Consider the following 16,906-nt stretch of genomic DNA (forward strand, 5'->3'; position numbering starts at 1 on the left):
GCTGTCCTCAAGAATGGACTTCAAAAAATAATACCTAGAACAGATTTTGCTCAACTCCTGTGCGTGTTAGCCTCTGCCCTGCCTTTTGACGAGGCAGGATCAGATTGTGGCCTGCAGCAATCTTCGTTTGTGGCTTGAGTGCTGAATTTGTGCATGTTAAACACCAAAAGCTAGCTAAAATGGGTACAGAGAGAGAACTAATTGTTGTCATGCCGCTATACTCTATAGCCTAGAGAAGAGTTCCAAATAACTGGAAAGCTGGGTCGCCCCTTTGTATCATTTTATGTGCTCCTAATAATGGCCTCCTACGCACCACAGGTAGAGTTCCTGTGATGTGAACATTTATGTGATGAGATGTTTTAAATGTTAATATTCTGATTTTGGGGTTGGGTTTAATTTGTTTTACACTGTTCTGTTACTGATTTGGCAGCCGGCTGGAGTTTCTTGGAAAATTAGGAGGGATAGAAATTTAAATAAATACAGCTTTACACCCCACACACTTACGTGGGTGTAAATCCGCTGCAATTCAGAGGGGCTTGCCTCCGAGAGACTGGGTTAGAATCAGTCTGCCTATTTTCCTTTACTCCCTTCCCGACAACCCCCGACAGCTTCTTTCCATCCCATCCCTACACTCATGGTTGCCAACCTGCCTAGTCCCTCCCTCCTTCCCATTCTCCATCGCAACTCCGTGCCCTTCTCCCCACAATGCTCTGCTCCACCCACAGAGATAGAAAAGTTTAAAGTAATCAATAACCGGTGAAGGCTGGAACAGCGCTTCTTCCGATCTGAAATTCGACTACCTTTCTGACCTAAATTCCAATGCAAAGCACACAAAGCCCTTTTATCCCTTCCTTAAAGGAGAGAGAGCTGCGCAGCTCGCCCCTGGAAGAGAACAGTAACCGCTGGGGGGCTTTCATTTTTTACCGGAAGTTAAGGTGTGATGACGTTCTCCAATTTTTTTATCTCGATGGCGCCTCACTCTCAAGCTGGTTCCTCCACCAATCATCTCACAGCGTTCCATTCTCTCCCCTTAATAACGTCATTCTCATCTCGTGGCTCCGCCCACTTCGTCCCTGACCCCATCCCTTCTGAGTTACGGTCCCTTGAAGTTGTTAGAGAGAGACCGGGGCTGTGTGGCGCGCGCGGCTCTGGGGGGCGTGGCGGCGGTTATTTGATCCTCTTGCGGCGCGCGCCCGCTTCTTCTCTTTTCCTTGTTCTCTGTATCCCCCCCCTCCTTTTCTCCCCAGCTCCAGCTCGACTCGGTCTTCCGCCGCTGCTCTTGTTGCGGTTCCTGCGTGCCCAGCCATGCCCAACATCGTGCTCTTCAGCGGCAGCTCGCATCAGGATCTGTCCCAGCGCGTGGCGGATCGGCTGGGGCTGGATCTGGGGAAAGTGGTGACGAAGAAATTCAGCAACCAGGAGACCAGGTAAAGTGAAACGGGGTTGGGGGAAGGAAGGAGAGACCAGCAGGTAGGCTGCAGAGCGTCATCTTCCCATTGCAAGGTACTTCCGCTTTTTCCAAATCTCCCCCTCCCGCCAAAAAACCCCCTCCCTCAACAACACAGATATTCTCTGTTATCTTGATCGTGTAACGGGTTAGCGAGGGAGGACAGGTCTGTCTTGAGAAGGCAAAAGGCCGGCCATGGTTACCGTGTAAAAACTCCTGGAAAATGTCCCTGCCCAGCTCGCAAATGCGTGCTTACCTGTATCTTCGGTGTTTGGAAAGCATGTAAGAGTTGTCCTTTCCCCCCTTCTCGCTCATGTAGACTGGACTCTCCCGTTTGCTGATAAACATGCGCGGAAAGGAGCGTGTGGACAGCAGGGAAAGTTGCCTTTCGTGGCACGGTGTTTTTAAATTTGTATATTTGTTTTTAATGTTTTTAATTGTTGTAAACCGCCCAGAGAGCTTCAGGTATGGGGCGGTATACAAATGCAATAAATAAATAAATCTGATCTGCCTCGACAGCATGTGAAGGTGGTTAAAAAATAGCCAGGAGTATCTATATTATGCCAGCCTCTGGCGTATGCTTAATTCTGGCCACCCATTCTTTACCCTGTTTTAGAAAAAGTGGGGTTTGGGGCATTGTTTTTATCCCTTTGGTCTCTGTGTATACTTTATTTTACCATTGTCTCTGGGCATTTAGTCTGAAGGCTGCTCTACACCTTAGAGAGCCGCAAACCGGGATTTGGCCCAAATTGTAGATTTAGTGGCCAGCTGTGGCCAGTTTCATCTCCTGAAAAGTATCTCTATGGTACATATCTCTTTAAGGAATTTTTTCTTTTCATGTTCTACATCTTGAGGTTTGCACTGGAGTTGTGACAGTCCTGGGATGATGAGGAGGGGGGTGGGTGGGTTCCAGGCCTTCACATCTCTAGCTTACACATAACATGTCTTATATATACATTTAAAAGCATGATGTGTGAATTAGGTCTTAATCTAGAATGATTGCACCAATTACTGGCTCTCTCAAGGTACTCTTTGTACAGAATCCCCAAGGTGTATACCCCTGTACACCATTTACAAATTTTGAGTAACTACCATGTTCACCTCATCTCAAAAAGGATATTATAGAGTTGGAAAAGGTTCAGAAGAGGGCAACCAGAATGATCAAGGGGATGGAGCGACTCCCTTACGGGGAAAGGTTGCAGCATTGGGGGCTTTTTAGTTTAGAGAAAAGGCGGGTCAGAGGAGACATGATAGAAGTCTATAAAATTATGCATGGCATTGAGAAAGTGGATAGAGAAAAGTTCTTCTCCCTCTCTCATAATACTAGAACTCGTGGACATTCAAAGAAGCTGAATGTTGGAAGATTCAGGACAGACAAAAGGAAGTACTTCTTTACTCAGTGCATAGTTAAACTATGGAATTTGCTCCCACAAGACGCAGTAATGGCCACCAGCTTGGATGGCTTTAAAGGAAGATTAGACAAATTCATGGAGGACAGGGCTATCAATGGCTACTAGCCGTGATGGCTGTGCTGTGCCACCCTAGTCAGAGGCAGTATGTTTCTGAAAACCAGTTGCTGGAAGCCTCAGGAGGGGAGAGTGTTCTTGCACTCGGGTCCTGCTTGCGGGCTTCCCCCAGGCACCTGGTTGCCCACTGTGAGAACAGGATGCTGGACTAGATGGGCCACTGGCCTGATCCAGCAGGCTCTTCTTATGTTCTTATATCCTAATAAGAATAAAGTTAGTCACTACTCTAGATGTGAGTTGGTACTTCGTCCAAAGCCAAAAGCTTACAGCTGCCTCTTTTCTCCACTCTGACAACCTTGGTCATGAGAAGGACAAAAGTGTTTAAAAGGCACTACTGATTTCAAGAGATGAACAACAAGTAGCTGCTATTCAGTAGTACAGTCACATTGTGTGTGGTGCTGGAAAAGTTCCTTTCAGTATGATCTGAATCAACAACTTTGGTTCTTGAATATGAATATTAAGGTCAGGATTGTTATCCAAAGTTGTGTCATTTAGCAGTAGTGTGGTGGCAATTTCAGAAGTGTAGTGTTCATAGTAATGCCATGCCCCCTTCTAAAACTATACAACCTTTTAAGATTATAGAATAATCGGGCCAGGTTTGAATACTGCTTTCTTCTCTCTTATTGTCACCATTTGACTGCCCTTTCTTACTGTCAAGAGTTATTGCTTGAATTACTGAATTCAGTGTCTAAACGTTTATCTCCTGCTACTAACAATCTGCTTGATGATGTAGATGGGATGCTATCATCAGGATTCACTCTCTCTTCTGTAATAAATTACAGGATTCTCACTCTCCACAACTTGGCTTTTGAAGTAAATAAGAACTAATAGGAACACCTTTTACTCGGGATTGGGTCCAGTCAGCAGGACATGCTAAGGAAGCAAGTTAGAAGACTCTTCTCAGTGGCTAACACACTCCCCTTTCATGCTGATTGGCTCATAGGGCGCTGGAGACAGAGGGACTCTGCTGGGACCTGGCTCCCAAAAAGTAAAATCTCCCCCAAGACCCTGGACGACTCCACCTTTGGTCATTAGATTGATCAGGCTGCAAAGTTTGATTGTGCCTACAGGCTAGTTTGTAGGAAATTGGTTTTCCTGTTCCTTTTTCTCGTATCCCTTCCTCTTTTCCCTAATTATGTTCTAAGGCGGAATAGAGTGTGCTTATTTGAGAGGGAAATAATTACTTCTATGGCCTTTCCTGATTATCTTCTGTTGTGGAGCATTCAAGTGTCTCTGCCCAAGTAGCTGTTTTTGCTTGTGCTATTTCATATTCCCAGCACCTACACTGTAATATTTAGCACCCGGGAAGATGTACTTTTTCCCATCAGATAGCTCTTCCAATTTCAAACATGACTACCATGTAGTTGTGACTGGGAGCGTGTGACAGGCACAGAAAAAATGCTGTGCTGCGATTATTCCTTGCTTGTCAAGATCTCAGTTCCTTTTTTTTCCCTGATGGGCTGTGCCAGTAACCCTTTTGACTGACCATGTCTTAATAATACATGGATGTGTGCCTGTTGTTGCACTTTCCATGCCAATCAATAGGTACTACCTATGCACTTGGTTTTTTACCATAAGACAAAATGGTTGTTTGTGTGAGCAAGATTGACCATTCACTTACCTGTTGTCTAATGCTACTTGCTGTGTTGCAAAGGAAGCATGTGGTCAAAGGATACTTAACAGAAAAGAGCACCTTGTGGGAATAGAATTGAATTTGATATGCTTTCTACCTATAGTTGTTGGACAGCTGAAGCAACATACTGTTAATTCTCTCTATTTTGAAAATATCTGGTTGCTTGGCATTGCAATTCCACTTTCAGCTTTTCCTTGACAGCCCTTTCTATTTTCTGCCTCACATCATCAGTTCAATTATCTGTTTACTTTGAGTTGCATGCTTGTAAATTCTGCTTTGCTTTCATAGTAGATTAATATTGTATATGGTATTTTAGTCCTTGGCTTGTCTTTTTAACCATGTTCATATTCTTTTCAGTCAGAATTAAACCTAAATTATCTTTGAGAATGATCAAACAGTTGTTTCGGGGAGGGTGCAATCTCATTGACTGTTTGTGGCCAATCCTTCCCTCAGGGTGCTCAAAGTCTTTTTTTTAGCCTCAGAACAAGCCTGTGATATAGGTTAGGGGAACAGATAGTAACTTAGTAAATTTCACAGTCGACTAGCTGTTTGTACTGGGGTTTTCCACATCTGAGCACAACACTCAAGCACTGCATCATCATCATCACTGATTTAACTTTAGATATTTGAAGAGCCCAAGAACAAAGACTTAACTGTTTAAAAAGGAATCAAATGGGGAGAGGGATTTGCCATTGTACATTAAAGTACCTTCCATATAATCAAAAACACATTTTCCTGCCACAATACACGTGGCAGAGAGTTGCATCGAGCCCCTGCTAGTTACCCTGTGCACCTAGATGATGTATGTAGTGGCACAGATGCATTGTTACCTTTGTCACCCCCATATAGCATTTAAATGCTAGTGTCCACTTGTTTAAATGTGTATAAAGCAGTCTGTGTTTTCTATTAAGGATGTTTAGAGCTGTGACCATGAATTGTGACTGGAAAAATAAATACTCTTGTGTATTTTAAAGGGAATTATGTTCTTTCTTGCGCAAGCAAAATATGAATTTGACCACCTGGATTAATATCCCTAGAGGCCTCATTTGTTCAGCTCTTATTGCAACACTGTTGATGGAGTTCGCAAGTGTGTTCAGCATTACGCATTTATTGAAGTGAACAATTAACCAATTGGCTCAGTATTAAAATATGGCAATCCTCTCCCAGAAAAGTGAGGCAAATGCCTGTGTACAATGATAAGCCTTGGCCTGAGGGTCAACAAACTCTTGTTCTGTTGGACCAGGTTAGGGGGCAAGTTCCAGAGTCAATAGCCTGCCAGTGTATCCAAGCCTCTTGGGTTAGTCTGCCAAAAGTGCACAAGATTGTGTTCATGCTGTTACCTGTGGGTACACTAATACAATACCTACAAACTGAGTGGTGTGATGTACATCCCTAAATGGGGTGGGTGGGTGTTGGGGTACCATTTCAGTGAAAAAACTAACCTGATATATCAGTAGTACAGCATTAAAAAAAGTTTACACTAGAATAAAATTGATTGGAACTATAACTATTGGTTTCCATATGTGACAACTGACATTTTCAATTGTGTATTGAAACTAGCTTATCTAGCATACATGTTCTAAAAGAAACTCTTCTAAGACCTCATTTAGACAATGGCCTCCTTGTTCACACAATGCAGTAAGCCCAGCTGGTTTACTGAGATAGCACAAACGTGTGGGCTTCTGGAGAGGAGTAGATGACACACTTAGCTGAGCATGGCATAGGAGTAAAAAAATTTGAGGAGGAGCAAAGTGGGTGCAAACTCTTCTCTGGGAATGTGCATGCTTGTGCAGCTCCAGTAAACCATAGTTTGGCTTACCATGTTGTGCAAGCCAGACCAACATGTTTTGCAATGTACAACCTCAAGGTTTTTCAGCCAGGGGTTTCAACAAGCTGGTGAGATATCTCAGATAAAAGGGGAGAAGGGTTGATGGAAGTAAATATAGTTTTGTAGCTTTAGCACCTTGCCTGGATCTTTCCTGTTTTTGTTGCTTGTGTTCAGACAACAATAAATTGTGATTGACCATGAAGGGAATGAGCTACAGTGACCCTTGGGCTCACTAGCTGCTAGTTATTGGGTGAATTCTGAGCATGAGTTTATGATAAACATCTTACAAAATGTCCATGTGTTATTATTTCAGTTACTGTAGGAATAACTTGTTTAGCTCCCTTAGTAGTTCCACCTTCCTTTGTTTTGTCAATTTTCAGTAATTTTTGCTTCTTCCCTCTCACCCCAGTCAGCGTTCCAGTAAAATGAGTAGATTAATGTGAAGTATAAGTGTATTTTCAGTGGCTGGAAAATCCCCCAGAGCATTCATGGATCCATCAGATTCCCTAAGTCTTCATGGGTGGACCATCTCAATGGGTCCCTTACCCTGCAGCATGAAGTAGCCCGGTTTAACCCAAACCTTACCATGGAGTGATCCCTCCATGACAGTGGGCTCTCAGCGAGTCCCCCAATCAACAGAGTGTTACCAGTCTCCTCCGTGGTAAAAACCCAATCAAGGATGTGATGGGTCCAGTCACATATGTCAAACTAATACAGCCCTGTGCTTTTCATGGAGGCCGTGATGTCCTGAGCTAGCCTGTTGGAGGCAGCCTTGGCATGGGTATTGAAATTCCCCAGCACCACCAGCATGCGTTTCTCCAACACCACATCTGAATCTACTTCCACCATCTCAGCTAGGGAAGTTGTATTGCAGCAGGATGGATGGTAACCTAACAACACCCTTGTTCAGTATTTCTGATCCACTACCACAGAAAATGCCTTCAACACAAAGTACAAATTGGTCTTCTGGAGAGGGAGATGGAATTTTGATGGCTAGTGACCACCCGCCCCCAACTTGGACTATGTGTTGCACCAAGTGTCCAGGCAGAGACAGCTGGGTTAGGACAAGACCACCCATCACATTCGGCCAGGTCTCAGTTACACATGCCAAACTGGCCCCTGGTCTGGTGGTGGTGTTGCTGTGAAATGCCAAGTTTGACCAGAATAAAACCTCTATCATCCACAATTTCTAGGACTTAGAATCAGTTCCTTCTTCTGGATCATGTAGATTAAAGGTTAAGGCCGTTTCCACAGTTGAAACTTGCATTGGCTGTTGGATTTCATATCTGTAAATCACACAAAAATAGTTAGGTTGATCCCATTCAGAATGTTATACTTTATTGTGTGTGTGTGGGAAGGGGATTGTTATAACAATTATGCTAAAGTTTCTGTCAGAAATTATATAAAATGATGCAAATTTAAAGTGAACTTAGTAAGTTTAAAACTGCACATTTGAGTATATATGCATAAAATCTCCTTGGTTATCTAATGACTTGGGCACTTTTCCCCCCTGCGAACTTGAAATGAGCAAAGTTCCAAATGGCTGCGTTTGATAAATTGCATAAAGCAAACATAGATGTTCTGCTGGGTGAAGATCTGGCTTGATTGCCCTTTTATCTGTATTATTGCAGAATATTGTTTATACTTTGGGGGATGGGGAAATCTTATTGGTTAATTAGTAATTTGTCCTTGATACATCTGGAATAAAGTGGATTTTTGTAAAAAGGTAACTGATGCAAACTCTTGGCATGGTCAAGTCAACACTGAGTCTTTTTATGTTGATTTCAGTGGCAGAAGAATGAAACAAGTGCTTAACTCCCTCAGCTTGAAATCAATGGGACTTGTGCACTTAACTCTGGCTATGTCATGGCTTGTATGTTCTGCCAGGTTACTTTTAACCGGGCCACTTCTCATATTACATTTGTAGGTATACACCTCTGGGTCACACAATATAGTAAGCCAAAGTATGGCTACAGTTCATGGTTTGTGAGGAAAGAGCTTAACCACAAACCCGGGTTTGGACCACACACTAAGGCCACATCTGCAATATACATGTAAAGCACTGTTATGCAGCTTTAATAGTCATGGCCTTTCACAAAAAATCCTGGGAACTGCAGTTTGTTAAGGATCCTGAGAATTGTTGGGAGACCCCTGTTCCCCACATAGAGCTGCAGTTCTCAGTGGGGTGTAACGATCATTCCCCAGGGAACTCTGGGTATTTTAACCCTGTGAAGTAGAATAGGGATCGCCTAACAACTCTCAGGACACTTAATAAACTACACTTCTCAGGATGCTTTGTGGGAAGCCATGACTGTTAGTGGCATAATAGTGCTTTAAATGTATGCTGTGGATATGGCTTAAGTCCGACCTTGGCTTAGCTCAGTATAAAGGACCAAGGGAGGAGCAAAGCAGCTGTGAACTCCCTCTGGACTCAGTAAGCCATAATTAGCTTGTCATGTCGCACAAACCAGGCCAATGTGGCAAACATATGCTAGTGCATAAGATGTAAAAGGGCCTTAGGTAGACGTTGACCTATGTGGGTTATGTCCAGTGCTTTGTTTGGTACTCATACCATGATAAAAATATCATGATGCCAGCATAAAATGGTTGCTATAGGCAGCAAAAAAAAAAAAAAAAGAGGTGACAGTACTCCATGCCGGTTAGTACCATTTTTTTAAAAAACATGGTTGTGGTATTAATTTCAATGGGTCTACTTTGACTAATATTGGATACAATCCAGTGAGTTCTCTACTCACTTAACCGTAAGCTGAAACTGCAGAGAGCTATACAAAGGTGACATAACGTTCCTATAATTTGAAATTCTTATAAGCTGTCTATTGCATGGCAATTGCTACTGAATGTTCTGTATTTCATAGCGACTGTGCCTGAAAACCACATGCTTGTATTTGTCTTGTGAGACCTTATTAGACCTTAATCTTCCTGAAAGGTTTGTATACATCAAAGCAGAGTAATACATGACCATTTCCACTCCTCTTGAACCTTCCAAGGTGCATCATGGCCATGGGCTGATAATGATTACCTTTTGCACTTTCTAGCCTCTGAATATAAATTTTCCTTTGGACAGTAAAATAACAGGATGAAATACTATCGTTCTGTGGGACGCTGCAGCTGTCTGGATATGCTTCCTTGTTTGTTCTATTGATGGTGTTACTTGTGGTCCCGCTGACTGTGGCATCTGGGTCCCAACTCATATGTTGGTAATCAGATTTTGAAGAGGTATACAGCTTTTTGTTGGAACACTCAGAGCTTGGAAAAGTTACTTTTTTGAACTACAACTCCCGTCAGCCCACTCCAGTGGCCATGCTGGCTGGGGCTGATGGGAGCTGTTGAGTTCAAAAAAGTAACTTTTCCAAGCTCTGGGAACACTAACAGTTGGCAAGTTCTCAAGTTTCTGAAGCAGAATCATGAAGCTGTAAGGTGGTCTGAGAAGTGAAATGACAAATTATGTAATGTCAAGTACTTGGTCTTGCTTTATTAAGGGTTTATAAACTTATCAACTGTATATAACAGTTCTTGACAAGAGAAGGTGACTTTAAAGGCAGTGGCATGTATTTTCTCAGTGAAATACTAGAGAATGTTATGCACATCTTGTGTCAGTTTTGCCTGTGTGTTATATTACAGTTCTAAGACACAACTAAGGCAGTATTTTTGTGTGAAGTTTATTTATTTATTTATTTAAGATTTGTTTCCCACCCTTCACGATATGGTCCCAGGGCGGGTTACAACATCACCATGTACATTATACAACAATCATATAACATTAAAGTCCAATAAAACCATTTAAAACAAACCAAAGAAAGTACGTCAAACAACAAAGAAGGTCCCACACAAATCCTAACTGTCCAGAACAAAGAGGTGCATCTTCAGCAAACAATGGAAACTATATAATGAGGATGCTCAACACACCTCTGTGAGAAGGGACGTCCACAGCTTAGGTGCTGTTGCAGAGAATGCCATCCTCTATGCTTCCAAGGATGGTGGAACTGCTGAGAAGGCCCCCTCTGCTGATCTTAACACCTGAGAGAGTCTGTAGGAAAGGTGGTGGCCCTTCAAGTATTTGGGTCCTTAGCCATTTAGGGCTTTAAACATCAGTGTGAATTGGTTGAGACTTTGTGAGTTATACCAAACAGTGCAGGTGTATAAGATTCCTGGAATTCCCGAAAATGGGCACCTACCCCATAAGCATAGAAATAAATATATTTAGTTAGTCTGTGATACATATGAAGCCTCTGTTCACATTCCCACAACATGCTGACTTCTAAGGCGCCACCTTGCCTGAAAAGCCATTTTTGGCTTTTTGGGGTAAGCCTGTACTTGATAACACCTGCAGAGAGCTAAGCTGGTTAGTGGAAACCTGAAGTAGCCAATTACTATTCAGGTACAGAATTAAAGTGTTACTTGTTTCCTTTACCTACTTAACATGCCTAATCATGTCATCTTTATGTCTCCATCTTTCTTCCAGTGTAGAGATTGGTGAAAGCGTAAGAGGGGAAGATGTTTACATCATCCAGAGTGGTTGTGGAGAAATAAATGACAATCTGATGGAGCTTCTCATCATGATCAATGCTTGCAAGATTGCATCATCCTCCCGCGTTACAGCAGTAATTCCATGTTTTCCTTATGCAAGGCAAGATAAGAAAGATAAGGTAGGAGAGAGGCAGTGACTTTATTATGAAGGCTCTTATCAAAATAAAAGTAATTTTTCTTCTGCATTTGTCCTGATTTGCCAAGTTATGAAATGTGTTTAGACTGTTATAAGCAACTTCGTGTAGCTCAAGCTGCGCTATGAAAAATGCTTAGTTGGAAGCAACCTTGATAGTTGATAGACCTTGCTCCCAAGTAAATTTTGACCTGAAACAGTGAGAGAATTTGTCCCCCCTAACCTGCCACGGTGCCCCTGCATATTTGGTATTTCACATGACAGTTACGGTGGCAGACAAGAGCTGAACAAGCGCTACCACAAATGCAGTTGAAAAATCCAACTGTAAGCATCTGTGTATGTGCGATTGGCATAAAAATAATGTGACATGGTATACAACAAAAAGTATACTCTTGTATGCAGTATAGATCACTTTTGTTTTAACATCAAAGTATTGAAAAACAATTGTATATATTCATGTCAGTGTTCTACCTTTGCTTCAAAAAAAATTAGGATTCCATATTCTAGCAAATCTTTCTGTGCTGTGCCTTCTGTCTTAGTGTAATTATTTCACTCAATTATGTTAATTGTGCTGTTTTCCATACTGCAGTCATCCTTTTAATTATAGGCATTCTTGGGGTTCAGTGTTTAGCTACCACAATTTTTGCAGTTGTGAACAAATCAGTTAAGAGCATAACTCAAAATTAGTGCTTAGACAACCAAGTAAAATTAGTTTGGGGACTTCGTTATACATTTTAATTAATTCTATTTTTAACTAAACTTCGAATGACAGGACAGGGAGTGTCATAGGAAATTGCATCTCCAATCATTATTATGATAATAAATCATACCCAACTTGGGTATACCCAATACAACCTTACACTGATTTTCTCTCAAATTGTACAAATATTTCACTATTCCATTTTGGAATATTTTAATCCAGTCAGATTCTAATTATAGAGAGCTTCTGATTTCCCCCCAATATTGAAATTTATTTTCACTTAAGATCTCTTATAATAAGATGATAAACTTTTGATAATGACCCCTTTGCTGCCTTTAAAGTAGAAATTATTTTTAAAAAATGCTGATCCAGATTATCTTAAAGTCCCTTTTCTGATTTGCGTAGATAACATTGTGGGAACTCACTGAGGATGCAATCTCCTCTTTAATTGAAATCTTATGCAACATCCATCTTTCAATATATCAATAAATCAGTATGCAATATTTATGCAATATTTAACCCATATATACCATCTCTTTGCAATACTAAATTTTTCATTGTATGTGAAAGAGGTCAATGGGGATTCTGATTAATTGAAATTATTTTTAAATTTATCCTATTCTTGCAGATGAGAGGATTTGCATGTTTCATTAATTTACTTTTGTTGTGTTTTCCTATATAGGACCAAGGTAGATGGGTAAGTGGTACTTTGCAGCTATCTTGTTTTAAAATGTACCATGGATTATTAGCATCTGAGCTGATCCATTTTGATTTCCACTTCAGTTTAATTGAATAATATTTAACAATATTTGGGCAAGCAAGCTTTACCTCTCTTATCAAGAAAGAGGGCCTGGGGTTATTGCCATTCCAGATGCACTAGCTTTTTTTTGCAAATGTAATGAAGCTCATACTAAATTCATGTCAGACCTTTTCCTATATAAATCAAAATTTAGATAACTCCCTCAAACAAGGAAAACTTTAAATCTAAGCTACTGTTTAAGATCTCATATATAGCAAAAAAATATAGCAAATTCACCACAAATGCAGAGCAAGTGCCTGTATTGCTGGAGAAGCAGGAGAAGTTAAACTCATCACAGCTTTTAAGAGAGCTTGCCTCCAGTCCCATCCAGAGGTTCTCCCAACCCTGAGGAGCAGATTTTTGGGACATACAGGAGAGAAGTGATCGATTGTGCAAGTGGGCTGACACCATTGGATGTCCCCCAAGTACTTAATATTTGGTGGTGTCAATAAGCTATTTTTTGAAGTAAACCTTACACTGGTATGGATGTGGTTTTCTGGATATACCCACAATATCAACATATTAATGGCTTCAGACTCCTTAGCTTGTAGAAAGTGTTGATGACTAATTTTCCTCCTTACTAATGAAGATCAGATAAGAAGCGTAGATGTAACCTATTGAAGTCACCTTGCAGCCTTTCCCACATTTGGGCTGTGAGAGGCCAGAGCATCCCAATGAGCCAAAATAACTACTTCGTACTACTTTTCAGATATGTCCTCTCTGGAGTTATCACACTGATGCTTTAACAATATGTAGATTTTTAAGTGGTAACTCTTAGTTCTGGCATCTACTATTGCTGCTTTAGAAGGTTTTCGGAGGTTTTAGTCCTAAGATCAGTAGCATTAAGCAGTATGTTCAACTTTGCCTCGTGGGTGCTGATGTATCAACAGAGCCACTGAACAGAGATGTGTCTGCTCTTCATGTTTATTGTCCAAAATGAAATTCTTCACATGTAATTTTTTTTAATTTAGCCATATTTTCAAAAGTTAAATATGCCTGAATATCTTGGGCTCCGCTAATTTCACTGTTTGGCTTTTTCTGCTGTGTGAATTTATTCTTGAAAGAGCAGGCAGTTTGGTCTCTCTGGGTGTGCAGAACCCCAAGCGGTATTGCTATCCAATCACCTGTTCAATCATTGTGAGAGCTGTATTGTAATGGATGAGTATTATATGGCAGAAATAGCTGGTGGGTTGTGTAATACATGTAACTCTCAATTATAGATAAGGAGAAGCAGCTTGCCGCATCGCATCTATATCTGATATAGATTTGATCTGATTTGGCTTGATTTAATATTTGTATTCTGCTTTTCCAACAACAGTGTTGAGCTCAAAGCAGCTCAGTCACAATAACAGCAGCATCAGAAATTAGCAAACCTTCTATCAATATAATCATATCAAACAACCATAACAGTGTATAAATAAGGCAAAAACAAATTTCACAAACAATACAGTTCAATGCAAATTATTAATAATTTAAAATATCAGAAATGGGACATTAAAAGCAGTTCACAACTCATTAATTAACAATGATAATGAATAAACAACAAAACCCAGAAATCAACTGAACCCCAAACCACAATGGGTTACATGCCAGCTGTGACAGTTAACAGTTGCTAGCCGACTAGTGCTTTCTGTCACAGTGCTTTCCTTCTCTGTTGTTCTGCAACTACTTTTCTGTTTTTCCTATTTTCTCTATTTTCTCTTTCTTTCTTCCATGGTGTCTCTTTTTCAGCTTCTTCTTTACAGCAGCCCTTCCTTCCCCTCGGACTGTCTTTTTCTGTTCCTGTTCTTTCCATACATTCTGTCACTTCCTAGGAGTATGCAACATTTTAGCAAGAGTCCTGATTGCAAGAGTAATTCCTGTAGTAACAACATGCACTCTTCTGCCATAGCATGCATTGACCTGAATGTGAAGTAATAGTAACCTTGTAGCTAATCTCAAATTAATATTGGGTTGGTCAGGAAAACATTTACAGAGGAATCAACTTTTATGGCTCTGTTTTACATCAAAGACTGGGATGAATGAGGATGCGTTTGATTTTTCTGATGCTTTCAAAGCAGCTTAATGTCAGCAGCTAAAGCAGTTAAATCCGGTTCCCCATATCTCTGAGCTAAACTCCATCACATGGGGAAATTATGTCAGTGAGTACTACTTGCTCACTGTTCCAGTTCCAAACTGCACATAACCTCAGTAACCAAATGTGTCAGAGCACACATTTATTGACACAATGCTAATGTAACGTGTGGTGGGGGCAGGAGTTGGTTGGGGTGCTCAGCACCAATAGCACTCCTTGAAAGTCCTGCTCTGATGATTTTACCCCCTAGTTGGACTTGTTTCTGAACTCGGGAGGGGGGGTTGTATGTGGGGGGACAACCGTTTTAAAACAAGGGTGGCGAACCTTTGGCCTTCCAGATGTTGTTGGACTGCAACTCCTCTCAGCCCCAGACAGCATGGTCAATGGACAGGGATTAGGGGAGTTGTAGTCCAATAACATCAGGAGGGCCACAAATTTCCCACCCTAATTTAAAAACTGCCAAGAAGGTGTTTGTAGGAGACCCTCCTCTGATCCACATTATCTTTGGAAAGTGAGGCAAAGCAGGTCTTTGGCATCACTTCATCATCACTTTGGCAGAGCAAGTCTTTGGCAAATTATCTTTGGCAAGTGAGGCAAAACCTCACTTGGCAAAGCAGATGAGGTTTGAGCTCCAAGGGCAGGAGATGGGGTTCTCTGTAAACAGAGAAAACCGGTTAATTGTGCATGTTCTCATGTGTTCTCTGGTGCAAATTGCTCTGTCTCTAAGCTGTTTTTCCTTATAAGAAGCCATGGTTTGGTTTTTGTTGCATTTGTGTATAAAACGTAGTTTGGCCCAGAATATATGAAACTGGTTTGGACAGCTGGAGATTGCAAGTGGCTTAAAATATTTGAAGAAGTCTAAAATAAATGTCAGTGCTTTTCTGAAAGTTAAATGATTTTGTCCAACCAAAGTACTGGGCTGGAACTGAAATTTAGAGTGAAGACAGGTAATTTCTAAGTGTGGGGAAGGTGATTTGAACACTTGTTGGATTTCCCTTGGCCTCACCCCTAACAGTCTGCCTGGTCCTCCTGCCCCCTGAATTGGTTTGTTTTCACTTACTGCTGTATTGCCCATTCCCTTGGTTTGTTCAGTCAAACTGGAAATTGGGATCTACATTACAACTTAAGGTTCCTCCTCCCCCTCATTTGGTACCCGCTTCTTCTGTGTTCTGTTACCCATTCTGTGACCCATTGCTGACGGCTACAAAAATGAGGCTTTATTATTAGATACTAATTTCTCTCTCTGACCTATCGGAGAAACCCTCTTCTCCCTATTCTAATCTGAACCCTATTTCCCTCACCTCAGAGAGTAACTAGAGGTGGTCACTCTACATTACCTCTCAAAACTAACCCTGTGGCCTACATATCCTGTTCAAACCTTTCTGGTGGTCTCTGCCGAGAAGTTGCAATTGGGACAGCGTTGTGTTTCCAACCCCCTTGGGCTTCAACCTGCTAACACAGCCAGGATTTTAGTAGCATCCTGCTATCAAGCCACATGCTCCTTTTTACTGGTTTTCACTAGGAGTCCCCTGAGCCCACCCATGGCCCCAGAGTGTCATTCCTCTCACATACCTGAAGCCTGTCCCTCCAGTGCTCTGAGGTAACTTTGCTTACAGTTTCATATTGCCTATTGTTTCTTTACCAGTTGTCTTTTGAGTGACTTAGAGTGTTTTTGAGAACTTGGCAACAGGACATCAGTTGTCCACCATTTCTGTTACCCTTCACCAATTGAGCTATTAATTATACCGTGAGACGTTTGACAGTTGCCAGCTCCAATGAATGCTTTAAATTGAGGCACCCACTGGTTTTAAGACACAGAAGATGGTTTAAAATGCTTTATTCGTGCCTTATATTGCCTTAATATCCCATGTAAGTAAAGTAATGCTCAAGATTCTACAACAAAGGCTCTTACCATACATGGAGTGTGAAATGCCAGATGTCCAAGCTGGATTTAGAAAGGGAAGAGGCACCAGAGATCATATCGCAAACGTACTTTGGATAATGGAACGGACCAAGGAATTTCAGAAGGAAATCACCCTGTGATTACAGCAAAGCCTTTGACTGTGTAGATTATGAAAAACTATGGAATGCTTTAAAAGAAATGGGGGTGCGACCTCATCTGATTGTCCTGATGCACAACCTATACTCTGGACAAGAGGCTACTGTAAGGACACAATATGGAGAAACCGATTGGTTCCCCATCGGAAAGGGTGTGAGA

At 41.4% G+C, this 16,906-nt stretch overlaps 1 protein-coding gene across 3 annotated transcripts in view; it reads left to right on the forward strand.

The window, feature by feature from the left end:
- The first annotated feature begins 1,215 nt into the window (after positions 1 to 1,215).
- The window catches only part of PRPS2 (phosphoribosyl pyrophosphate synthetase 2), a 35,713-nt gene continuing 20,022 nt past the window's right edge, over positions 1,216 to 16,906 (forward strand). The window contains exons 1-3 of one of the 3 annotated variants that reach the window (XM_061627119.1): positions 1,216 to 1,427; positions 10,918 to 11,101; positions 12,498 to 12,512. In XM_061627119.1, coding sequence (XP_061483103.1) covers positions 1,306 to 1,427; positions 10,918 to 11,101; positions 12,498 to 12,512 — 321 coding nt within the window. In that variant the 5' untranslated portion in view covers positions 1,216 to 1,305. The other 2 variants (XM_061627121.1, XM_061627120.1) reach the window with 2 other exon arrangements.

Source organism: Rhineura floridana, chromosome 5 (assembly GCF_030035675.1).
Source record: "Rhineura floridana isolate rRhiFlo1 chromosome 5, rRhiFlo1.hap2, whole genome shotgun sequence".
NCBI lineage: Eukaryota > Metazoa > Chordata > Lepidosauria > Squamata > Rhineuridae > Rhineura > Rhineura floridana.